Raw genomic sequence first — 25,242 nt, forward strand, 5'->3', positions numbered from 1 at the left:
CCGTGGACATCTATTATGATGTACAAGGGACGGCAACACCGGCAATGAAGTATGAAAGGGGCAATCTTTTGGTTAGCAATGACGAGTATAAAAATTTAACAACATATATGCGTCAGTTGCATGAATATTATATGGCTCAACCAACAGAGACGGAGGACTTTGGTTTTGAGGTTATTATCCGTTTGCCACATGTTTTTCATTATCCTGAAGAAGAGAAATTCGATGTCGAGTGGGAGTGCTTGTTCTAGCTATACCAGAAACGCTCTCTCAATTCACAAATGTTGACGTTGTGGACAATGTAAGTACCCTACACGTACGATATTATAATTAACTACTCTCTCGAGACACAAATTGTTAACTTTTGACTAATGCCCATGATTTTATGTAGGTGTATAGCAAAATTTTGCATACTAAAAAACAAATAGGATAACATAGGCTTCTTGGACCCCTTGCGAGTCAATGAGAAGACATGATTAGGCCTCCATGGATGTGACGTGGAAGACTTGAAAGAGATATTGATTGTTGTTTTCGATGAATTCAAGATAAATAACAAAACCCCCGTATATCCAGCTCTATCCTTATGAGCCATGCTTTTGAAAAGATCCTTATGGTTTTTCAGATTCGTGACATAATATTGCAAATTTTGTGTGTGGTCGACTCGTGAGTCATGAGGGGAGAGAGAGAGAGAGAGATTCCAATGTTCCCAGGGCCCTCATGCTTGAACACAGACATGGATTCTTATCCAAAACTATTTTTCATTTATATATAGAAGAACAAAATCTAGCTATATATGTTCCATTTGCACATATTATAATATAACACGTTCAGCAAATGCTATCAGTTAGTTGTCAAGAATAGAATCTTCTGTCTTCTATCTATAACATACGGAGTATAATCCAATGCAAGTAGGTACCACGTACCAACAATCCAACACCTTTTTCCAGCCTATAAAAGGCAAGCCGTCCCATGGCCAGTAGAAGCAAGAAACCACATCACCTTCGAAATCATCTCAGCACCCAAGGAGAGGGGGACTAGAAGCCTCTAGAACCTTCTGGTCCGGGCGCGGTAAACAAGCAGCAGATCGAGGATGGCAATGGACCACGTGGCGAGGCTGGCGTCGGAGCGCGCGGTGGTGGTGTTCACGTCGAGCAACTGCAGCATGGGCGACGTCGTGACGTCGCTGCTGAGCAGCCTGGGCGTGAACGCGGCGGTGCACGATCTGGACAGGGACCCCCGAGGCATGGAGATGGAGCGGGAGCTGGCCAGGAGGCTCGGCGCCGGCGCCGGCGCAGGGCGCGGCACCGCCGCCGGCACCCCTACCGTGCCGGCGGTGTTCGTGGGCGGCGACCTCGTCGGCGGGACCAACAGGGTCATGGCGCTGCACCTCTCCGGCGAGCTCGTGCCCATGCTCAGGAACGCCGGCGCGCTCTGGTTGTAGGAATTGATGAAAACGTCTATCGGCGGACTGCGCGCATGCAAGCATGGCTGGTGAGCTTTTTCCATCAGGTGTGTGTACATGTGAATAAAAAGGACGTACGGCAAGAACGAAAAAAATGGGAAAGGAATCGATGTAGAAGAGTGTGTGACGAATGCCAGGTTTTTTTTGTGCCCTGTGCTTGTAATGGAATAAATAAAAATGCCGCCTCCGTTTTCACTCAAAACTACTCCCACGTTTATTTTTTGTCTTGTGTTCTGAAGGAGGATTTGTTCGGGGCTTTTCACGAAAAGAGCAACTATAATGGTATCAAGGCTTGTGGTGTATCTCATGATTGAGCCGGCTCATAAGCAAGCACTCACATAGGAGGTGATCCTGTGGGATCTTTGAGCTCACGGAGGGAGGTGATCATGGGCACGCCTCAACAGCGACATAGGTGGCTGGCAAGCCACGCACTGATCCTCGAGGCAAAAATATTGTGTCATATTTGTTCCTATAGCTATTCACCCTACGTCCCTGTATCTAGTCATCAATCGGTTCTTACAGTCGCCTAGGGTGCCAAAGGGTTCGTCGTGGAGCTGTGCTGGTACACCATCAAGGTGAGGACCCAGCAATCATGTTTAGGGAAGAGATGGGGATTGGAGCATCACGGAAGGGGGCGAAGGAGACGAGACTGTTGACATTAGCGGTTCGGACCCCACTATAGCCAAGGGAAAATAGTCACTTTGGAAAGAAAAAAATATGACAACCACCTAGGTAATGACGGTGGAGAGAGATGAGGTAGCTGTGCTAACAGCAGTGGTATAGAAAGAATTAAAAAACTAAGGGCACCCACAATGTGCATAATTTGAGCCCGTTCGGCTGGCCGGAGCCGGCAGCTTTCTCCTCACAAACCTACCAATTAAAATAGTGTTTTTTCTCACAATAAATTAGTCGAAAACGATCAGCCGGCTTTAATCCAGCTCAGCCGAACGGACTGAAAAAAAAAAAGTAATCTTAGGCATTAAATGTTGCTACAGGAAACCAGACAGTAAACGACCTCAAGGCTATGGCGCAGCCACAAGGAAATAAAATACATTACTTTTCTGCTGTGGTACTGTTTACATCTCACGTGAACGCAGGTAGCTAGGACATCAAATAGTGGTTGGAGGTAGAATAATTTTTTTCTCGAGAAGCCGGACCCACCTAGCTTATTGCTCAAAAGGAAAAAGTCTACTCCACCCCCAACTATGGGGTGGTCTACATAACCCCATCAACTATGAAACGGTCTGATTTACTCTCTGAACTTTCCAAAACTGTCTATTTTACCCCTCAGTCGGTTTTCAGCGGCGGTTTGCTACAGTGTCAACCTGTGTTCAGCAAATTGTACAACTCGAGATTGTATCCTAAACTCTGACTAATTAACAAAGCTCTCTCTTCTTTGCAAAACAAAGGTGGCTGTTAGAACCCATCTCTACAAAGTCTACATCTTCACAATCTATGGCAATATTATAAAATCATTTGCCTAACAGTGATATGCAGTTATGGTTGTGCTGCATGGCACGAGCAAAATACATTGTTCTATTAGCCATCATTGAGACTGTTAGCTCGTTTGACCCAACTTTAGGGTTTATTCATTCGGTTAATCCTCAATCTAAGGCGATTGAGAAAATTTTACTTCCTACAAGTTGAAGTATCCCTTTAACCTCATTCAATCCCTTCCAATCCTCTCCAATGCAAGGGGATTCACCGAACACGTGTTTTTGGAGGATTGATGAATGACGAGACATTGATGCAGATGCCCTGCAGCACAAATGCGTCGTCAACAATATCTCTCTATACCAGATACACATCGATCCTAGCTAATCCAAGAAACCCGAGATTGCGATATACCAGAGCGCCTCGCCGTGGTCTGATCGTGGCGTCGCAGTTTTTTTCTTTTTTTATTAAAATCATCGTCGCATCTTGAGACACGGCGATATCCGGTGGCCGACCGAGAAGCGGACCGATTCCGATAAGGAGCAAAGAAAGCACAAGCAGCCTGCTCTGCAGGTCAGCAGTAAACGATCAATTGGATGATTTATGTTATGCGTGCATGTGTGCCACGAAACTACAACAGTAACTGACCCAATAGTCTTTTATTTCTTGCGAATCACAGCACGTTTGCACATCTCATATGACTTTCGAAAGACTGATTCAGCAGATGCCAAAATTGGTGATCGAGGAATAAATCCTGGAGTACACATCCAACGCCACGCACCCCTGTTATAAATCTAGACAATGCGAGCACTCATGTCAAGAAAAATACTTGAACCTTAGGTAAAAAATGCGAGCCCCTGCGTTGAGGCAGAAACTTGAACCCATGTAGGAAGTTCTGCCACAAAGAACCCAAGCAATTGAGCTCAATTCGCTACCTAATAGTATTTTTGGAACTAGGTGATTTTCATCGCACTAGAAACACTCACTCCTACCTCACGCCTATGAGTACAAACACTTACAAACATGTTGGACTCCAAACTCCTATGAACCATATTCCTGTGAGCATGTTCGAAACACTAAGCTGACAAATCTACAGTTTGACGAAGTCATCACTTTCGATAGACACGTCACACACTATTTACTAAAAGAAAAGTGCTCTTAAATCCTAAAAAATGTGAGCAATTATACCAAGTCGAGAACCTCAAGCCATGTGGGAAAGCCACAAGGCACCTAATCAACTAAACTACGAGCTTGGTTATTTAATACACCCAGCAACACATTAGACCTCATCTTCTCCACTACCCCAGATTTGGACATCACTACCATCCTCATCACTGCCGGATTTGTGACAACCGGCAGTGATGTACCTTCACTGTCGGTTATGAGCTTGAAAATAAAAAAATGATTGGGGCTGGGCTAAAAACGGCAGTGAAGGACCACATAACTGTCGTTTTGTGGCTTGAATCGGCAGTGTTTTGGTGGCCCCTCATCACTGTCGGTTTAAGCCAAGAGCCGACAGTGATTTGGATCTATCACTGTCGGTTCTAGCTAACAACCGACGGTGATAAGCCTACAGCACAAAAAGGCTACAGCCGTCCTCTTCTTCCTCCTCTCTTCCATCCCGAGAACAGAAGCGCGCGTTTGGGTCCTTCCCTTCATTGTTGCGTCTGCTCTTTACCATGAAGCTAGGGCTTGGATTTTGAAGAATATCTTGATTTTTTTGCTTTAAGGTTAGTAACAAACATCCACTCCTTTGATTTTGTTGCTTAATTAGCTTCGTTTTGATGGCTACATTGCTTGATTCTCATTCTAGTTCTTTCTTCATTCTAGAGAGCATTCTTCTAGTTGGACATTTGTGCAAGGCTCAAATTATGGTGAATCCATTATCCAAAAGGTTGGTGTCTATGAACACATTTAAATTCTTAGCTAATTATTCCATGGTGGTCAAGATCATCATTGTTAGTATGTGATGCTATAATTAGTTCTTAGAAGTAGAGTAGAATAGATGTTCTTCATTATTGTGCAATAATTATTTTTACTACGATTTTCAATTTATAGGGCCGGGGCTACCAATTTCCATTTTCCAATAATTAGTGTACAATAATGTTTTTCAAAAATGGTACTTTCGAGCTACAATTGTTGTTCATGAAGCTCAATTTCCTATTAATTCTTTGTAATTACTGTCCCAGTATTTTTTTGTGCAGAGATGGATCGAGAGTGAAAGGACCTTGATGTCGCCTAGGAGGCCTAGAGGGGGGTGAATAGGCCTATAAAAATTCAACTCAAAACTCTGTTAGAACAGAGGGCGGCACTATCGGCCTTATAGGGCGGCACTGCCGCTCTTCAAAAATAAAGCAGACAGCGTTTATATTTCACAGATAGTAACCTGACCCTCTCAGTTGCTCAATCCTGCAAATTCAACTCAAAACTCTCTTAGAACAGAGGGCGGCACTGCCAGCCTTATAGGGTGGCACTGCCGCTCTTCAAAAATAAAGCAGATAGTGTTGAGATTTCACAGATAGTAACCTGACCCTCTCAACTGCTCAATCCTACAACAGAAAGACAAAATCTAGTTCGAAGACTGGATACCACAGAAATCTCACACAAGAGAGGATCGAGCTACGAAACCCTAACAACAGTTAGCAAAGAGTTGAACCAGCAAGAACACAAAGTGAAGCACGCGAGACACAAAATTTATCCCGTGGTTCAGCTCGCCACCATGGCTTGCCTAAGTCCACGTTGTTGAGGCATCCACAAAAGGATTGGCTCGCCACCAAGGCTTGCCTTGCCCTCGTTCTCAAATCAAGAGAATGAACTCTTGAAGTGAGGGATAATTTCTTAGCTGCAGGATAAGGTTACAAACCTCCCAAGGCTGCCACACGAGTTGGCAAGCACAAGGGCGACGCCTAGCCAGCTAGGAGCAAGCTCCAAGAGTAACAAACCCTAGAACCGCCGGCCAAACGTGAACCAAATGCTCTTAGACTTTGGAAATCAGTGGACCTTCTCTCCAATCGAGTTTTGCTGCCTTTTCTCTCAAGTATTGATGATTGGAATCAAGGATTTGCTTGAAGGATGAAGGAGCAACAATGGAGGAGAGAGAGGTGAGCTTTGGTCTGTTCAGTTTCGAACTGAACCGTTGGAGAAGAAGGCTCTCAGTTGTGGGCCGACCCAAATGGTATTTATATCTCTTGGGTCCCAACGATCGTTTATGGGCGGCACTGCCGCCCTAGCCAAAACAGATAGAATCTGGAGATTTTTGGCTGGCTGCTTTGGCTGGGTAAGAGGATATAGATCTGTAGTTTTGAGCATCTAGTTGCACAGTTGACCAACTGTACTAGAATCCCTCTTTATAGTACGGCTTTTCCTAAACTCAAATTCAAAGCATAAAAGAATGTAAATGCCTTTGAGCTGGTTACCACTTCATTTGGCAATTGAAAACTTCTATTATCGAATATGTTTTCCTCATTCTCATTATACCTTGATTATGTGACTTGAACCATTTCCATACATATGAGTTCACCTTCATGGCTTCAAGTCACTTCCACTAATGATTTGATCCTTAACACAATATAACTCCTCATAGCTTGATTAGTACCTCGACTCAATGCAAGTACTCTCTTCTTCACCTTAGCCATGGTACCTCGGTCGCCAAGCCGTCGCTTGCCCTTCACCTTCGCTTAGTACTTCGAAGCCCTTTCCTTGCTATCTTCACCCTATCAAGCCATACTCAAGTCACATTATATTAAGCATCCATTGAAAAACATTTCTTCAATATTTTGATCCTTGCTTGAATATTTTCTAGATATGAATGTTGAGATCAATCAAGCTTTAGTTTGTCTCACATAGAGACATACATGGATCAACATCAATATGGTCAAGCTAATTCACGATTCTTTATTCCCTTCTTATTTTGGCTTGACATTCCAATTGATCTTTCATATATTCATCCACGTAAGCAAACCAATATAGAGACCGACTTATATCCACTTTACATTATCATTTACCAAGTATGTTTGCTTTCATATGATGCTATGATATCGCACAACATAGAAGCCATTTCATTGATTCCATTTGCATTGTTGTCTTTTGCTTGAACTAGATTGCTTCTAAAAACTTCTAATTCAACAATACACAGTTTGGCATTCATTTTAACATAATGTGGCATATCATCAAGTTTGCCTACTAGTTGAACCTTGTATATACTTGTTAATACACAACCCACAAGTATATGCAATAGACTCAATTTCCTGTTCAACACTTAGCAAACTTATTAGACCTTTAATTGTGTTGTCATTCAATTTACCAAAACCCACTAAAGGGCTAGATGCACTTACAATCTCCCCCTTTTTGGTAATTAATGACAACACAACTAAAGCTTACAAGAGATTAATAAACATTAAGATTTTGAATCCTATTATATAGTGAGCTCCTCCTAAATATGTGCATTGAAGGAATTCAAATTTTGGCCTCAAATGCCAAATGCACATATTTAAGATGAAGTGTGGGAACTCCCCTATATCTCAGCATCTATGGGGTGCAAGGTGTAACATGATAACCGTGATGCTCATGACAGTTCATGCACTCAAAGATTGCTGACCAGCAGAGGGCGGCACTGCCGCACCTGCCTGACCAGCACAGGAGAACACAAGCATCACTCAAGGCATGAATGCCACACACTAGCATAAATGGTCCTTATCAAGAGCATCAATTTAAACTATCCTTGCACACACCACAATATATATATATTTCTCTCAAAAAAAAGCATATATCACTAGTATCTTTAACCTGTGTACTTGGTCAGTATGTGAAAATGTAAGTGCAAGTGTTAATATTCTTTGAAGATTGTTTTGCGTATAAACTATGACCGAAGAAAATCCCCATATATCTATACAGCTCTATCCTTATGAGCCATGCTTTTGAAAAGATCCTTATGGTTTTTCAGATTCGTGATATAATATTGCAAATTTTGTCTGTGGTCGACTCGTGAGTCATGAGGGGAGAGAGAGAGAGAGATTCCAATGTTCCCAGGGCCCTCATGCTTGAACACAGACATGGATTCTTATCCAAAGCTATTTTTCATTTATATATAGAAGAACCAAATCTAGCTATATATGTTCCATTTGCACATATTATAATATAACACGTTCAGCAAATGCTATCAGTTAGTTGTCAAGAAAAGAATCTTCTTTCTTCTATCTATAACATACGGAGTATAATCCAATGCAAGTAGGTACCACGTACCAACAATCCAACACCTTTTTCCAGCCTATAAAAGCTAGGCAAGCCGTCCCATGGCCAGTAGAAGCAAGAAACCACATCACCTTCGAAATCATCTCAGCACCCAAGGAGAGGGGGACTAGAAGCCTCTAGAACCTTCCGGTCCGGGCGCGGTAAGCAAGCAGCAGATCGAGGATGGCAATGGACCACGTGGCGAGGATGGCGTCGGAGCGCGCGGTGGTGGTGTTCACGGCGAGCAACTGCAGCATGGGCGACGTCGTGACGTCGCTGCTGAGCAGCCTGGGCGTGAACGCGGCGGTGCACGATCTGGACAGGGACCCCCGAGGCATGGAGATAGAGCGGGAGCTGGCCAGGAGGCTCGGCGCCGGGCGCGGCACCGCCGCCGGCACCCCCACCGTGCCGGCGGTGTTCGTGGGCGGCGACCTCGTCGGCGGGACCAACAGGGTCATGGCGCTGCACCTCTCCGGCGAGCTCGTGCCCATGCTCAGGAACGCCGGCGCGCTCTGGTTGTAGGAATTGATGAAAACGTCTATCGGCGGACTGCGCGCATGCAAGCTTGGCTGGTGAGCTTTTACCATCAGGTGTGTGTACATGTGAATAAAAAGGACGTACGGTAAGAACGAAAAAAATGGGAAAGGAATCGATGTAGAAGAGTGTGTGACGAATGCCAGGTTTTTTTTGTGCCCTGTGCTTGTAATGGAATAAATAAAAATGCCGCCTCCGTTTTCACTCAAAACTACTCCCAAGCTTCTTTTTTTGTCTTGTGTTCTGAAGGAGGATTTGTTCGGGGCTTTTGTGCTCATCCCCGCGGGCAACGTAAAGAGCAACTATAATGGTATCGAGGCTTCTGGTGTACCTCATGATTGAGCCGGCTCATAAGCAAGCGCTCACATAGGAGATGATCTCGAGGGATCTTTGAGCTCACGGAGGGAGGTGATCATGGGCACGCCTCAACAGGGCATAGGTGGTACACCATCAAGGTGACATTAGCGGTTCGTCTTGGAGCTGTGCTGGTACACCATCAAGGTGAGGACCCAGCAATCATGTTTAGAGAAGAGATGGGGATTGGAGCATCACGGGAGGGGGCGAAGGAGACGAGACTGTTGACATTAGCGGTTCGGACCCAACTGTAGCCAAGGAAAAATAGTCACTTTAGAAAAAAAATATGACAACCACCTAGGTAATAATCACTACAGGAAATCGGGACTTTGCCCAGTGCTCAAATCTTTGCCGAGTGCCAAATATCGGGCACTCGGCAAAGGCCACCTTTGCCGAGTGCCGCACTCGGCGAAACTTAGCACTCGGCAAATAGGGCTTTGCCGAGTGTCTGGCACTCGGCAAAATAAGGCACTCGGCAAAGCCAAACTTTGCCCAGTGCCAGACACTCGGCAAAGTTGGGCACTCGGCAAAGAGGCGCCCGGGGATAACGGTACCCAACGCCGTCCTCTTTGCCGAGTGACTTCTGTTTGGCACTCGGCAAAATATTGGCTTTGCCGAGTGCCTAGGGCTAGCACTCGGCAAAATATTCACTTTGCCGAGTGCCAAACCTTGGCACTCGGCAAAATAATTTTTTTTTTGTTTTTTGCCACCAACTTTTTTTCTTAGATTTGTATTTGTACCATGAACAACATGTTCAAATTTGGCACAATTTCATTGTTGTTTGCTATATTTCTTCACTTTATTTCGTTTTCTTGCAATTTTCCGGAAAATGTAGGTTTGAACTGCAGGTGCATCGAATAATAGTTTTGATCCATTCAAAAAATGTTATTCTTGTTTGTTAGTGTCACTTTATGCTAAATCTAGGAACTGTCTCCAAATTTCGATTAACGTGCTCACGAAGCAACGCCGCGAACTTGCGTGCGAGTGGTTATTTAATTCTATAAAATTCAAACGAATCCCGAAAATCATGAAACTTGGCGAGATGTCGTGATATCACATGCATATGCGGTGGTAAAAATTTGAAAACGTTTGGAGGACGTCATCACGTATGGTGTTCACAAACCAGGACCAATGGGCAGCAATACCTAAGCTAGGGCGTTTTCCTCTGGTTCTCGATCCTTGTATCAACAAGGTTCAGTTCGATAGAGTGCTAATTGACGGCGGCAGTTCCATCGATATACTGTTCAAGAACAGTTTGCTAGTCCTGAAGATAACCCAGGCTGATCTCAAGCCATACGAGGCACAGTTCTGGGGTGTTCTCCCCAGACAGAGCTCCACACCTCTCGGGCAGATCACGCTACCTGTGCAATTTGGTACCCCAGACCACTTCTGCAACGACTACGTCAACTTCGTGGTCACTGACTTCGAAGGCACCTACCTTGCTATCCTTGACCGACCAGCGCTCACCAAGTTCATGGCCATACCTCACTACATGTATTTGGTGCTCAAGATGCCTACTGAGAAGGGGGTTCTAACTCTCAGGGGCAACATATACGTAGCTTACACCTGCGAGAATGACAGCTTCAAAATAGCAGAGGCTCACGACCTCTCTATTCGCATGGCCGAGACCATGCTTGACGCCAAGCAGACCCCAGCCGACCACCTGGAGATCCCAGAGCTCGAGGCCCCACACAAGAACATCAAGTCCAAAGAGCACAAAGAGATCCAGCTGGTCGACGGTGATCCCAGCAAAATGGCCCTTATTGGGGCCAACCTGGATCCTAAATAGGAAGACGCGCTCGTCAGGTTCTTGAGGAGCAACGTGAGCGTGTTCGCATGGAAACCCGCTGACATGCCCAGTGTACCTCGGAACTTGATCGTGCACTCCTTAAATGTCGATGGCAAGGCCAAACCCATCAAGCAGAAGCTACGACGGTTCGCTCGCGACAAAAAGGAGGCTATTAGGGTAGAAGTTACATGGCTTTTAGCAGCCGGATTTATTAAAGAAGTGTATCATCGAGAGTGGTTAGCCAACCCAGTTCTTGTACGCAAAAAGAATAAGGAATGGAGAATATGCGTTGATTACACTGATCTCAACAAACACTGCCCTAAAGACCCATTCAGCTTACCTCGCATAGACGAGGTTGTAGATTCAACTATCGGTTGCGAGCTGCTTTCCTTTCTCGATTGCTACTCTGGTTATCACCAGATCGCTCTAAAAAAGGACGACCAGATCAAGACATCCTTCATCATGCCCTTCGGCGCCTACTGCTACATGACCATGTCGTTCGGGCTCAAGAACGCTGGGGCTACCTACCAACGCGCCATACAAGCCTGCCTCAAAGACGAGATAAAAGACGACCTCATCGAGGCTTATGTTGACGATGTAGTTGTTAAAACCAAGGAAGCATCCACCCTTGTCGACAACCTAGAACATACCTTTGCAGCACTTAACACATTCCAATGGAGATTAAACCCAAAGAAGTGCATCTTTGGTGTTCCATCTGGTATACTGCTCGGCAACGTCGTCAGTCACGACGGCATACGCCCTAACCCAGAGAAAGTAAAAGCTGTCTTGTACATGAAGCCGCCCAAAAAGGTGAAGGATGTTCAGAAGCTTACCGGATGCATGGCCGCCCTCTGTCGTTTCATATCTAGATTAGGCGAAAAAGAACTACCATTTTTTCAGCTGCTCAAAGCATCCGAGAAGTTTGAGTGATCGAAGGAAGCAGATGCTGCCTTTACACAGCTAAAACAATTCCTTATAGCACCTTCGGTCCTCACTGCTCCCAGAGAAGATGAAACCCTCCTGCTTTACATTGCGGCAACTAATCGAGTGGTCTCCACTACAATGGTGGTCGAGCGCGACGAGCCCGACCATGTCTACAAGGTACAGCGACCAATTTATTTCATCAGTGAGGTGCTCAGTGAATCCAAGACCAGGTACCCATAGATTCAGAAACTGATCTACGCCATACTAATTACATCCCGAAAGTTGAAACACTACTTCGACAGATATCGTGTGGTGGTCATGACCGAGTACCCTCTGGGAGACATCATTCGCAACAAGGATGCAAACGGACGCATCATCAAATGGGCAATGGAGCTATGCCCTTTCTCCTTGGAATTTGCAAGCCATACTACAATCAAGTCTCAGGCACTTGTCGATTTCATCGTCGAGTGGACATACTTAAACACACCTGCCTCTCAGGGGCGCGCCGAGTATTGAAAGATGTACTTCGATGGCTCTCTCAACATCGATGGCGCAGGAGCAGGAGTCCTTTTCGTATCACCATCCAAGGAGCAGCTCTGATATGTCCTCAGGATTTATTTCCCGGCGTCTAATAACGCCGCCGAGTACGAAGCATGCCTACATGGTCTGCGCATTGCGGTCAAGCTCGGCGTCAAGCGTCTCTATGTCTACGAAGACTCGGCTCTGGTCATCAACCAACTCAACAAGGACTGGGATACGACCAGCGAAAAGATGGAAGCATACTGCAAAGCGATCAGAAAGCTGGAAGGCAAGTTCTATGGCATCGAGTACACACATGTGGTCCGGGACAAAAATCAAGCAGCAGATGCGCTGTCAAAGTTAGGATCATCCCGAGCCAAAGTCCCACATGGCGTATTTGTTCAAGACCTGCTCACGCCCTCTATCAAAGAAGAAGATCCCATGGTCGACAATCCTCCAGACCAGCTATTGGTGGCTACGGTTCCGGCGTCAAACACCACCAAACCACCTTCGACCACTAAGAAGCCTGACTGGAGAGTACCTTTCATCAAGTACCTGATAGATGGTAGCGGTTACACCGATCGGACAGAAAACGAACGCCTAATGCATCGTAGTAAGCAGTATCTGCTCGTCGATGGCAAATTGTGGCACAAGAACGCGAAGGAGGAAATCTTGATAAAGTGTATAACCCAGGAGGATGGTGAACATCTCCTAGACAAAATCCACTCTGGCTCCTACGGCAACCACGCGGCCTCGAGAACGCTGGTCGGTAAGGCTTTCCGAGCAGGGTTCTATTGGCCGTCAGCCGTAGCCGATGCAGAGAAGCTAGTCCGCCATTGTGAAGGTTGTTAGTTTTTCGCCAAGAGAATCCATGTACCAGCACACGAGATTCAGACTATACCAGCCTCTTGGCCCTTCGCATGCTTGGGACTGGATATGATCGGGCCTTTCAAACCGGCCCCTAGAAAATTTACATGCGTCTTTGTGCTGATCGACAAATTCTCCAAGTGGATAGAGTACATGCCCCTAGTCAAGGCATCTTCAGAAAAGGCTATCGCATTCCTCGACCAGGTCATCCATCGCTTCGGCATACCCAACAGTATCATCACTGATCTGGATAATCAATTCACCGAGAACGCTTTTTGGGACTTCTGCGATGAAAGGAGCATAGTAGTAAAATACGTCTCGGTGGCACACCCTAGAGCTAATGGATAGGTCGAGCGGGCAAATGGTATGATCTTGGACGCACTTAAGAAGAGGATGTACAGAGAGAATGACAAGGCTCCTGGAAGATGGCTCAAAGAGCTACCAGCCGTGGTCTGGGGTCTCAGAACCCAGCCCAGTCGCAATACCGGCGTATCACCATACTTTATGGTTTATGGCTCCGAGGCACTGCTCCCAGCAGATATAGCCTTCAGATCAGCACGAGTAGAGAACTTCGACGAAGACAAGGCCAATAAAGTGCGGGAGCTAGAAGTGAATAGTGCAGAAAAGAAGCGGCTCGATTCTTACGTACGTACAGCCAAATACCTTGCTGTTTTGCGCAGGTACTACAACAAGAACGTCAAGGAGCGGTTCTTCGTGGTAGGTGACCTGGTCCTGAAGAGGAAGACGAAAGCTACGGTTGCGAATGGCAATAGGGTTTAGTAAATAGTAACTGACCTATCATATATCGTATTTAACCCAAGAGTTATGCCGTTTCGTCTGTCGGGATTCTTGGGGGATGTGCGCACGCACCGCAGACGGTTGTTTTCACGTTTGCAGTATTACTCAGCCTCAAGATCTACGCCAATATATGTGCCTCTTCGTTGCTAGTGTGGGAGGGCCCACGCTGACGCACCTACTGATAGGTGCCACGCAACTTTTTGCTTGACAAGACAAAAAGGCAGTATGACGTGCTATACCCGTCTACTTTTTTGACCAGACGTGTCAGACTAGACTTGTCAGAACAAATAAATAAATAAATACATAAAATAATAGTAAAAGTGGCATATGGTTTTTTGCCACACTTTTTGTGCTTGGAGACTGTCCCGACCACCCTCGTGCTCGGGGATTGTCGAGACTATCCTTGTGCTCGGGGACTGTCCCGACCACCATCGTGCTCAGGGACTGTTCCGACCACTCTCGTGCTCAGGACTGTCTTGACCGCCCTCGCGCTCGGGGACTATCCCGACTACCTTTGTGCTCGGGGCTGTCCCGACTACGGTTATTCTCGAGGATTCGTCGTTTTCCCCATGCTGCGCTCAGGGACTGCCCCGACCACTCTCCGACCATTGCTCGGGGACCGCTCTCCTCGGCTACATGTGATTGGTACTCACATACAGTTGAGAGGCATTTATTTTTTTTAGACCTTGCTACAAGGCTGATACCTCGCCTTCCAGCAAGCTCGGGGACTACATCGGTATGATGCACCTGCCGGTGCAGCTCGTATCGCTTGTACGACGATTGGATTCTCAACTTAACTGGGAATTCTTTTTAGACCCTGGCACCACGTGCTTATGTCACCTACTACTAGGCTCGGGGACTAAGTGGGCACACTTCACCTTGCGGTGAATGTGCTTATTTTATCGACCCCTACACTCTGACTGTTGGCCATAACTACTACTGTACAAGGGTCACTTACATTTTTTTCAGAAATACAAGTGGGCACACTTGATCAGAAAAGAAATCTTTTTCTTTTTTCTTTAGAGCACCATGCATTCTTCGGACAACCGGAATCTTTGGCTATAATCGTGGTCTACTGCTCTCTGTGCTGACTAGAATACTGGTACATTCGCTTGGTCAATGTTTCAACCAGTTGGAGATGACATGAAGACAGACCGCATTAGTCGAAGAAGATCAAACGGCGTGTCGCAACATAATACATGGTGCTCGGGGACTAGTTGTGGGGGTATTAACCCCTATACCCTTACGGCTAGGTTTGGGCCGGCCCAGACCAGGGGGTCTGGCCCACTAGAAGACGACACACGGCCCAGCCGATCTGCTCAGAGTCCCACGCAAGGAATCAAGATAGACTTGAAGATCAAGCAAGATCCTGGTCGGTTAGAATAGGAATCCTTATCCGGCCACATATGGCAATTGTAACTGGTTAGGATTAGTTTCCAGATCTGTAACCCTGCCCCCCTCAAACTATATAAGGTGGGCAGGGGACCCCTCTCGAAAATCATCTCATTTACATACAGCAATACAATCAGACGCAGGACGTAGGCATTACACCTTCATGGCGGCCGAACCTGGATAAAACCTCGTGTCTGTCTTGCGTCACCATCTCGTTCGTAGCTTGCGCACATGTCTGCCGATAATCTACTACCTTGGGCATACCCCTAGGTAGACTGCCGACCATATTTCGTCGACAGGTTTGGTGTTTTAGTGTGTCAACCTATGTTCAGCAAATTGTACAACTCGAGGTTGTATCCTAAACTCTGACTAATTAACAAAGCTCTCTCTTCTTTGCAAAAAAAAAGGTGGCTGTTACAACCCATCTCTACAAAGTCTACATCTTCACAATCTATGGCAATATTAAAAAATCATTTGCCTAACAGTGATATACAGTTATGGTTGTGCTGCATGGCACGACCAAAATACATTGTTCTATTAGCCATCATTGAGACTGTTAGCTCGTTTGACCCAACTTTAGCGTTTATTCATTTGGTTAATCCTCAATCTAAGGGGATTGAGAAAATTTTACTTCCTACAAGTTAAAGTCTCCCTTTAACCTCATTCAATCCCTTCCAATCCTCACCAAGGGGATTCACCGAACACGTGTTTTTGGAGGGTTGACGAATGACGTCGACGAGACATTGATGCAGATGCCCTGCAGCACCCATGCGTCGTCAACAATATCTCTCTATACAAGATACACATCGATCCGAGCTAATCCAAGAAACCCGAGATTGCGATATACCAGAGCTCCTCGCCGTGGTCTCATCGTGCACTACTGGAAACGCGTGCTTTGCCGAGGGCCAAATCTCGGGCACTCGGCAAAGACACTCTTTACCGAGGGCCAGCCACAGGAGTCCTCGGCAAAGAACGGCCCTCGGCAAAAAGGCCTTTGCCGAGGGTCCGGCCCTCGGCAAAGATAGGCCCACGGCAAATAAAATCTCCCTCGGCAAATTAGGCCCGTTGGGTCACGGCGGCCATTCCCGTCAAGGCGTCTGATGAGGCAAGGTCCAACTCACCATCAAGGCAGCCGCAGCCTCCCCGGATACAAACAAGCATACATAAGTGATTTCTTTCATTTATTTTGATGCTCAATTCTGCTTGATATCTCACCATCTTCCCGTCTTTCTCGCAGGAGGCTGCGCACCCGGGCGAGGAGGTCTCGGAGTTCTCTGCGTGGGCTATGTCCCACATGGGCAGGGCGTCGTCCTCTGTCTCCTTCGACCCGGCTGGCCCGCCCCAGGTGTACTCCGACCCGAACGTATATACTAAAGTCCAAGAGTACACGTCCTCGGTAAGGGAGATCTATGGGGAAGATTACAATGTGCGCACTGAGCCCATTGATGTAGAGACGATCATGAGGCTCGGAGGAGGCAAGAAGCACGGGCGGTTGTGGATTGCAGACGGCGCCATCGACTCCACCACTGTTCCCTCCCTCGACGCTATCCGAGCACGGAGCATGAGCTCCAGTCAGCCCATACGCTCACGGCCTTCTCCAGCACTGCAGCAGGTCCAGGCACTCCAGGTAATTCCTGTTTTACTCGTCGTACGTTGATATTTACACACCTAAATTAGATTTGCATTACTGATACATTGGAGTGAAATATTGCAGGCCGAGCTGCAAGAAACAAAAAGGCAAAGTCAAGAGCAGAACGCGGAACTGACCACACAGCTGCAGGCCCAGCAGGTCGCGTTCGAGGCTGCGTAGAAGCAGATGGCGGAGATGATGGTGATCATGCAAAGTCTTGGGCAAGCATCGGGTGTACCTGTACAGTTTTCAGCTCCTCCTCCTACTCCTGCAGCTACTCCTGTAAGTATGAAAGTTCACTTTTCGCTTGTGTTTTGCATGTATGTCAGCCTTCGTGCCGTTGTGGATGTCGGCGTTCGTGCCGTTGTGGATGTCGGCGTTCGTGCTGTTGTTTCTTGCAGGTTTTGGAAACCTCCCCGTGCAAGGGAGGTGCTGCCGAAATTTTCAATTGAGTCTAATCTTTTTGTATTTCTAGATTACTAGATGCAATCTCTAAGTTCCAAAATTGTTTTTCCGGATTACTCACACATGCAATCTCTACTCCTTTGTGCAGCCTTCGTCCGCGGGTTCCAATCAATTTGGTAGTGCGTCACCGGGTGATCCCGCCTTTCCTTCACCACCGTCTCATAGGCTACCTTGATCAGGACTAGTGCTAGGTGATGTGGTTGGACTTTATTGTAATATTTGTGGTTTATGGTTCTGACTTGTGCTTGGATTTCATGAACTTGTCGTAATAAACATGTGAATGATGATGAACATGTGACTTGTCATTGTAATATATTATGATTTGTGGTTCACAATTATGGTTGTGATATATTGTGAGAAAATGGATTCTGTGTGATATATATATATGTGATGGTTGATATATATATATGTATATATATGAAATGCTTGTGTCGATGGAATGCAAAAAACAAAAAACAAAAAAAAATTCTACCTCTTTGCCAAGGGCAATGACCAAGTCCCTCGGCAAAGAAGGGTCCTTTGCCGAGGGCCGTCCCATTGCCCTCGGCAAAGATTTAAAAATAAATGAATTTCTGCAACATTTCTTTGCCGAGGGCCATGGTTGGAGGCCATCGGCAAAGACTTTTTTTAAAAAAAATAAAATTTCTTTACCGAGGGCCTGCGTGGAAGCCCTCGGCAAAGAGTTTTAAAAAAAAGAATTATTCTTTGCCGAGGGCCGTCCCATCGCCCTCGGCAAAGATTTTTTGGAAAAATTCTGCATATTTCTTTGCCGAGGGCCATGCTTGGAGGCCCTCGGCAAAGATTTTTTAAAAAAAAATTCTTTGCCGAGGGCCCCCGGAGACGGCCCTCGGCAAAGACTCTGTTCCAGGCGCCGGCGCCGTGACGGCTGCTTTTCTTTGCCGAGTGCCGCTGCAACCCTCGGCAAAGGCTTTGCCGAGTGCCCGATAAAGGGCCCTCGGCAAAGGCTTTGCCGAGTGCCGATAAAGGGCCCTCGGCAAAGACCCTCTTTGCCGACTCAAATTTCTCCGAGAACTCTTTGCCGAGGACGGCCCTCGGCAAAGCCTTTGCCGAGGGTTAATGGGCCTTTGTCGAGGGCCGTCTCCAGTTGTGGTGGCGTCGCAGTTTTTTTCTTTTTTTAATAAAATCATCGTCGCATCTTGAGACACGGCGATATCCGGTGGCCGACCGAGAAGCGGACCGATTCCGATAAAGAGCAAAGAAAGCACAAGCAGCCTGCTCTGCAGGTCGCAGTAAACGAGCAATTGGATGCTTTATGTTATGCGTGCATGTGTACCACGAAACTACAACAGTAACTGACCCAATAGTCTTTTATTTCCTGCGAATCACAGCACGTTTGCACATCTCATATGACTTTCGAAAGACTGATTCAGCAGATGCCAAAATTGGTGATCGAGGAATAAATCCTGGAGTACACATCCAACGCCACGCACCCCTGGTATAAATCTAGACAATGCAAGCACTCATGTCAAGAAAAATACTTGAACCTTAGGTAAAAAATGCGAGCCCCTGCGTTGAGGCAGAAACTTAAGCCCATGTAGGAAGTTCTGCCATAAAGAACCCAAACAATTGAGCTCAATTCGCTACCTAATAGTATTTTTGGAACTAGGTGATTTTCATCGCACTAGAAACACTCACTCCTACCTCATGCCTATGAGTACAAACACTTACAAACATGTTGGACTCCGTACTCCTATGAACCAAATCATATTCCTGTGAGCATCTTCGAAACACTAAGCTGACAGATCTCAAGTTTGACAAAGTCGTCATTTTCGATAGACACATCACACACTATTTACTAAAAGAAAAGTGCTCTTAAATCCTAAAAAATATGAGCAATTATACTAAGTCGAGAACCTCAAGCCATGTGGGAAAGCCACAAGGAACCTAATCAACTAAACTACGAGCCTGGTTATTTAATAAACCCAGCAACACATTAGACCTCATCTTCTCCATACATGAGTTATTCAATGACCGGCCATAGTGGGGTCTTGGCCAGAGGCAAGGTAGCCATGCCTTAGGTACACCAGTGTATCATAGAAACCAATATCAGCGTCTGCATGGAACTGACCTGTATGATAGGGACACTGTTGGTGTTTTTATTATTGGCAATGTTTATGGGTATTGTGCGGCAGAGAACAAGATGGTAGCTAACACATGAGACACAAAGCTTAGATAGCTTTGGACACTAATGAGGATGTAATACCCTATGTCCTATGTTTGTGGTTATATTGCTTTTGTTTGCCTTATGTGAGATTGATGATATTGAGACATCTAAGGTGTATGTCACCTAGTATAGGTGTAGGGAAGGGATACATATACCTTCCTTATATTCGCCATGTTTGCTTGGCTTATAAGCCGTACTTTTTCAGCTAACGAACATTATTTTTCTCTCACAACAAATCAGTCAACAGTACTTTCAGTCATGGCTTATCAGCCAAGCGAACAGGGCAATTGTCCGAAAGCAGGGTTATAGATTGGTTTTCCTTCCATTCTGTCTAGGATTTGTTTTCCTTCCATTCTAGCTAGGATTTGTTTTCTAGTCTTATTACAAAGAGGTCTCCCAAGATCTAGGGATGTGATGTTTATCTGTGTCTTGTGTATCATGTCTGTGGGATACCCTATATAGTATCTTCTAGACTCCATGTACAATTTGCCCCACCTTGTGTTCAGGGAATCACTTACGTCCTCCATGATGTTCTCAAAATAGCACTCTTTGTAGAGACCACATCTAGAACAAGGAGGCAAAAAAAGTCCACGAGTGGTACTTAAATTTGTGTGGTTGTATCATTCCAATATATTTGTACTCTCAAAAAATGCATTTTTACGCCCATAATCTATGTTTGGGTCTCATTACGGTCCAATCGGATGTTGATATGCACCTCGTGTTGATGTGGCCTTGTGGTAGGGTGTGATGGTCTTCTTGGCCGGTATGGATGTAGCAGAGGGAGGCTAGATGAAGACCTAACGTATTATAGTTAGATAAATATAAACTTTATGTGTCAATTTTACATCTCAACGAGTTCTAAAAGTTTCTAGTTAAGTTTTTCATTTGACATCATTCAATGGACCAAACATGGGTAAAGAGGCCATGTGCAAAGCAACACATCCCGAGTTGAATGGAAACAATTTTTTGAGACAAATAGCTCAAGTCCACCTCATGCCTCCAAAAATATATTTGTAGAGACGGTTGCCCACCCACAGTGGTGGAGCCAAGAATTTTTGAGAGCCTGGGCATGACAATACGCCGAGCTAACAGTGACAAGCAATGCACATGAATATATTATATAACATACATATAAAATTAGGAAACCATGATAGATTCAAATTAAAATATTAAAATGATTTTTCAATACACAAGTTCACGACTTAGATAATGAAACACAAAAGATAAACCTAAATGCTAATTGGTAACTACGGATGCCCACGGCCATGAGCATGGTTACGAGGCAGCTGCATCTTGCGACTCTTCAAGTTTTGAAACCGCCGAATAATAGTAGTTTCATCAAGTGAATTGAATAGTTCTCGCTCAATATAGCAGATCATGAAGTTGTTGAACCAATCATCAGCAATCCTATTGCGGGATTTAGACTTGATAGTCTTCATACATGAGAAAGCCCTTTCAACAGTTGCTGCTGACACCGGCACCAACAAGGCCAATTCAATGAGCTTGTAGACCAATGGAAAAAACAAATGTTTTTCAGTTTCAACCATTTTCTGGGACAAACTTTCAATATATTTGCAATTAGCAAAGGCAGCATGCCTCCTTACATGAAGAATATATGTCTCCAATTGTCCCCTTATGACTCCACGATCATGATTTGAGAAATCCTCAGCATAAATTTCAGCAAGCCGAGCACAACTGTTGACATCAAAACTAGAGAGAGAGTTCGTTGGATCAAGACAAGAAAAGCACATCAATAGCTCCATCGTCGGTTCAGTGAACCGATGATTCATCTCAGCACATATTTTATCAAGAACAACATAGAAAATCCCAACACGATAATGATGAAGATTAGTAATAGTAAATCCATCACGCCTTGAACAACCTCTCACTGGTATTTCCTCAGCCATATTTGGAATAGGAATACCATTCAAATCACAAAATTGTCTTGCCTCATCAAATAAGTTATCCCAGCCACTCTCTCTCATGGTGTTAAACTGAGCTTTGACATCATGGATAAGCTACAATTGAATTATATAAGTGCAGTCAAATTAATAGCAAAAGGAAATAGCTGAATAAGAAAAGCAACATTGTAAGAAAGGGAACAACTGAATAAGAACTAACCTCAAGAGCATTAACAATATTGAGACCTTTTGTTTGTAAGGCACGTGAGAGCTCATTTGTGATGCCAAGAACCTTTAACATAAGCACCATAATAAAAACAAATTCAAAGCACTCCATTTTCTGTATCAAGCCAGCTGCTTGATTTGGCACTCGTCCATCTTCATGAACTATTTGAAGAACCTTTATCACTGAGTCCCACATTTGGGACAAGCGAACCAAAGTAACATGATGTGAACCCCATCTAGTATCCTCAGGCCTAGCAAGGATAGTTTCTTGATTCAAGCCTCTTTCTGTAGATACCTTGCCAGTTTCAATACTCCATTTTCTGTAGATACCTCGCCAGTTTTCAATACGCTGCAGTCCATTAAATTCACCTCTCATATTAGAAGCCCCGTTATATCCTTGCCCATATCCGAGAAACTGATAGCTTGTTCCTATCAAGGACAGCAAGCAATGCTTCCTTCAATGCATCGGTTGTAGTCTCTTTGACATGTACAAGAGCAAGAAATCTTTCAACAACAATCCCTTTAGAATTCACATACCTGCAGTAGTACACCATTTAAAAAAAACACTAATAAAACTTAATATTGTACAGAATTAGACAACTTAATAGAACTGACACAATATACTAGTTACTAACCTTAAAATAACAGTCATTTGTTTTTTTACTGATATATCACGTGATTCGTCAATGAGAACAGAAAATGGCCTATTACCAATCTCTTCCATAATTGCTTCAGTTATTTCTTCTGCACAACACCTTGCAAGATCCTTTTGGATATCTGGGTTAGTCATCTTACAATTTAAGCCACCTCGATCATAGGCATTCCTAACTTCTTCATTGTCTTTTAGAAAATCAATCAACTCTCGAAGATTGCCTTTGTTCAAAGAGGAAGAAGATTCATCATGTCCACGAAAAGCTACGCCTTGCTTTAAGAGATATCTTGAACATTGTAAAGTAGAAGTTAAACGAGTTTGGTATAATTCCTCCGATTGTTTTCTAGCTCTTTTTAATACTCTCTGCACACTCTGTCTTTGATTTTTAAAGTCACCATATTTCTAAACACACTTGTTGTGAGCACTACCTACACCACCAACATGTTCAGGTAATGCTTTGTATGCATGTTTCCAATCTCCCCAACCAGTTTTGTTAAATACATCATAACCAGCATCTTTGGATTCACTATATTCTAACCAATTATATTTCTTATACCAACCCAAAGAAAAGCCCCTTGAACCTGGATCTTTCAATATATTTGTTGGTTGTGATGGACCTTTCAATATATATGCTCTCCTAACTTGGTCTTGAATTTCAGGTGCATACTCATATATTTGTTTTCTAAGAGCTGGATCACATACAATTTCATTAGGATCAAACTCACTGGTGAAATTGTCCATGGTTGGTTCTGGTTCCGGATGACCTGGAGCTTCATGTGGCTCTTCTATATTTGGATGTGTTTCAGGTTCATTACTTCCACCAGCATCAGCCTCGCCGGACTCCGACCACCGGCCACCGGCCACCGCCAGGCGCCAGCCATAGTTGCTCTCACTAGAAGCAGTAGCTTGGGGAGATCAAATCCATCAGCTTCGTTTGGGGTTGGGGATTGGAAAAGAGAAAGGACAGAGATACAATGAAGGAGGATTGGGGCTGACCTGGGATCCGATCGGGGTTGAGTTCGGCGCATAGAGCGTCGCTTCGGCCTCCCCGCCATGGAGTAATGGCGCCTCCTCGGTCTCCCATCCCGTCTCCGCACCGCGCCGCAACCTCGAGCGCTCGCAGCTCCGTGATGCCCGGGAGCCGAAGTCACGGCGGCGCCCCTCAGCGCTGGCCTTTTGCTCTATTCTGGGCCTTTGGGCCTAAAGGGTAAGTAACGGGGGAGCCTGGCCAACGGCCCAGGGTGGCCCACCCACCCATTTTCACATGCCTTTTGGTTAGAGCCTCAAGAAATCGACTTTTTAGTTATATGTAAAAAAAATGTTTCTACACTAGTGAGTTTAAGTTTTGGCATAGCCTCCTTGAAGAACCACTTGTCAGTTATATAAGCTAACAAGTCTAAGTCACACATGCATGCATGTTGACATGTTTAGGTGATAACACTTGCTTAGTACTACAGAAAAAGGTTTCCAGAATCTTAATCCACAGCAAGTAGTAGCTAGTCGGCACGTGCAAGAATCTTAATAATAATCCACAGCAAGTAGGTACGTGCAAATATTTCCCAGCAGCCTATAAAAGGCAAACCATGGCGGCATGCCCAGCACAACACAAGAAACCACATCATCATCAGCCAGCCATTTCCAAGCTAATAACGAAACCCAGAACCTTCCAGGCGTCACAGCAATCAGCAACCGGAAGCTGCCACTGCCAATGGACCGCGTGGCGAAGCTGGTGGTGTTCACGGCGAGCAACTGCAGCATGGGCGACGTCGTGACGTCGCTCCTGAGCAGCCTGGGCGTGAACGCCGACGACGATGCTTAGTGTTGGATTTTTCTGATCGATCTCGGACCGAGAAACAACTAAAACAAAAGTTGTTGGTTCCAAAAAGTTACGAAACTTGGTAGGTGATAACTTTTTTTATTTGAAATCATCTTGTCAAGCAAAACTACGTTTGAATTTCAAAAAAATTGAAATTTGAAATTTTTAAAGGACCTCGGATGGACAAACAGCAAAAACAAAAGTTGTAGATCTCAAAAAGTTGTGAAACTTTATAGTCGACAACTTTTTGATTTGAAATCATCTTGTCAAGAAGAACTACGTTTGAATTTCTCAAATTTAAAATTCAAATTTTGTAAACGACCTCAATGGAGAAACTACCAAAATGAAAGTTATAGGTCTCGAAAAGTTATGAAACTTTACAGTTGACAAATTTTTCATTTGAATTCGTTTAGGACCTCAAACAATCAATTTAAACTCGGTTTAGGATAATACGCGGGAACTAAAATCCATTAAAAATGCCGCGACTTGCGAAGGGGCTTAAAATTTGTAGGGGTGGCTGACCGGTGGGGGCCTCCCCGAGTTAAAAAAAATACTATTTTTTTGCTATTTTTTAATTTAGAATCGTGATTTCTGAAAAATGATTTGTAGGGGCGGCTGGCCAACCATCCCTATAAATCTATGATTTTGTAGCAACAGGATGGTAGAAGCGGCTGGCCAAACCGCCCCCTATAAACCTGTTTGAGTCGTCCATACAAATCTTTAGTATAGTAGTGCTACACAAGTCTAGTAGCAAGCCTAGAACAACTACTGAAGTACTCAATCAAACAAAGAGGCTAACATTAGTCGTCTAGCTAAACTAGCCATTTCTACCGACTATAACTACAGAAGAAAATAACAAGGATGTAAAAGCACAAGGAAATAGCAAGGATGAAAAATCATCAGCCTCACAAGCTTGATCGGAGCGTCCGCACAATCACCACGCGGTGCTCGATAATCTCAATCAACTCCGGCTAGATGGTAGCAATCACACCAAAAGTAACAAGATAAACAAAAAAGCCGTGCGTCATTCTCAACTAGTGCCACAAGATGCAGATCAACTATACAACAT

The 25,242-nt window shown here is 44.9% G+C and overlaps 3 protein-coding genes across 10 annotated transcripts; 2 read left to right on the forward strand and 1 right to left on the reverse strand.

Annotated features, from left to right (window-relative positions):
- Positions 1–998: 998 nt before the first annotated feature.
- On the forward strand, positions 999–1,649 carry LOC136485586 (glutaredoxin-C10-like). Its single transcript, XM_066482431.1, has one exon. The coding sequence runs from the start codon at positions 1,088–1,090 to the stop codon at positions 1,436–1,438; it is 351 nt and encodes a 116-aa protein (XP_066338528.1). The 5' UTR covers positions 999–1,087; the 3' UTR covers positions 1,439–1,649.
- Positions 1,650–8,220: 6,571 nt separating this feature from the next.
- LOC136485589 (glutaredoxin-C10-like) lies at positions 8,221–8,861 on the forward strand. The gene has a single exon (XM_066482432.1). It carries the CDS (start codon positions 8,306–8,308, stop codon positions 8,642–8,644), a length of 339 nt encoding a protein of 112 aa, XP_066338529.1. The 5' UTR covers positions 8,221–8,305; the 3' UTR covers positions 8,645–8,861.
- Positions 8,862–20,779: 11,918 nt separating this feature from the next.
- LOC136485590 (uncharacterized) lies at positions 20,780–23,474 on the reverse strand. Of its 8 annotated transcripts, none has more exons than XM_066482434.1 (5): positions 23,354–23,474; positions 23,083–23,249; positions 22,341–22,578; positions 21,701–22,242; positions 20,780–21,597 (listed from the first exon to the last, which is right to left on the reverse strand). In XM_066482434.1, the coding sequence occupies exons 4-5, from the start codon at positions 22,079–22,081 to the stop codon at positions 20,827–20,829; spliced, it is 1,152 nt and encodes a 383-aa protein (XP_066338531.1). In that variant the 5' UTR covers positions 22,082–22,242; positions 22,341–22,578; positions 23,083–23,249; positions 23,354–23,474; the 3' UTR covers positions 20,780–20,826. The 8 variants fall into 8 exon arrangements, with proteins under 8 accessions (XP_066338531.1, XP_066338535.1, XP_066338532.1 ...); XM_066482438.1 differs by having other exon boundaries at positions 22,341–22,471; positions 23,083–23,262; positions 23,354–23,465; XM_066482435.1 differs by having other exon boundaries at positions 21,701–22,134; positions 23,083–23,262; positions 23,354–23,465.
- Positions 23,475–25,242: the final 1,768 nt, after the last annotated feature.

The sequence above is a fragment of the Miscanthus floridulus genome, chromosome 10 (assembly GCF_019320115.1).
Source record: "Miscanthus floridulus cultivar M001 chromosome 10, ASM1932011v1, whole genome shotgun sequence".
Classification (NCBI taxonomy): domain Eukaryota; kingdom Viridiplantae; phylum Streptophyta; class Magnoliopsida; order Poales; family Poaceae; genus Miscanthus; species Miscanthus floridulus.

Coding starts and splice junctions, on each gene's coding strand:
- LOC136485586 (XM_066482431.1), top strand. CDS start 1,088: ATGGCAATGGACCACGTGGCGAGGCTGGCGTCGGAGCGCGCGGTGGTG.
- LOC136485589 (XM_066482432.1), top strand. CDS start 8,306: ATGGCAATGGACCACGTGGCGAGGATGGCGTCGGAGCGCGCGGTGGTG.
- LOC136485590 (XM_066482434.1), bottom strand. CDS start 22,081: ATGAGAGGTGAATTTAATGGACTGCAGCGTATTGAAAACTGGCGAGGT. Junction 21,598..21,700: donor ATATTGTTAATGCTCTTGAG/GTTAGTTCTTAT, acceptor ATTCAATTGTAG/CTTATCCATGATGTCAAAGC.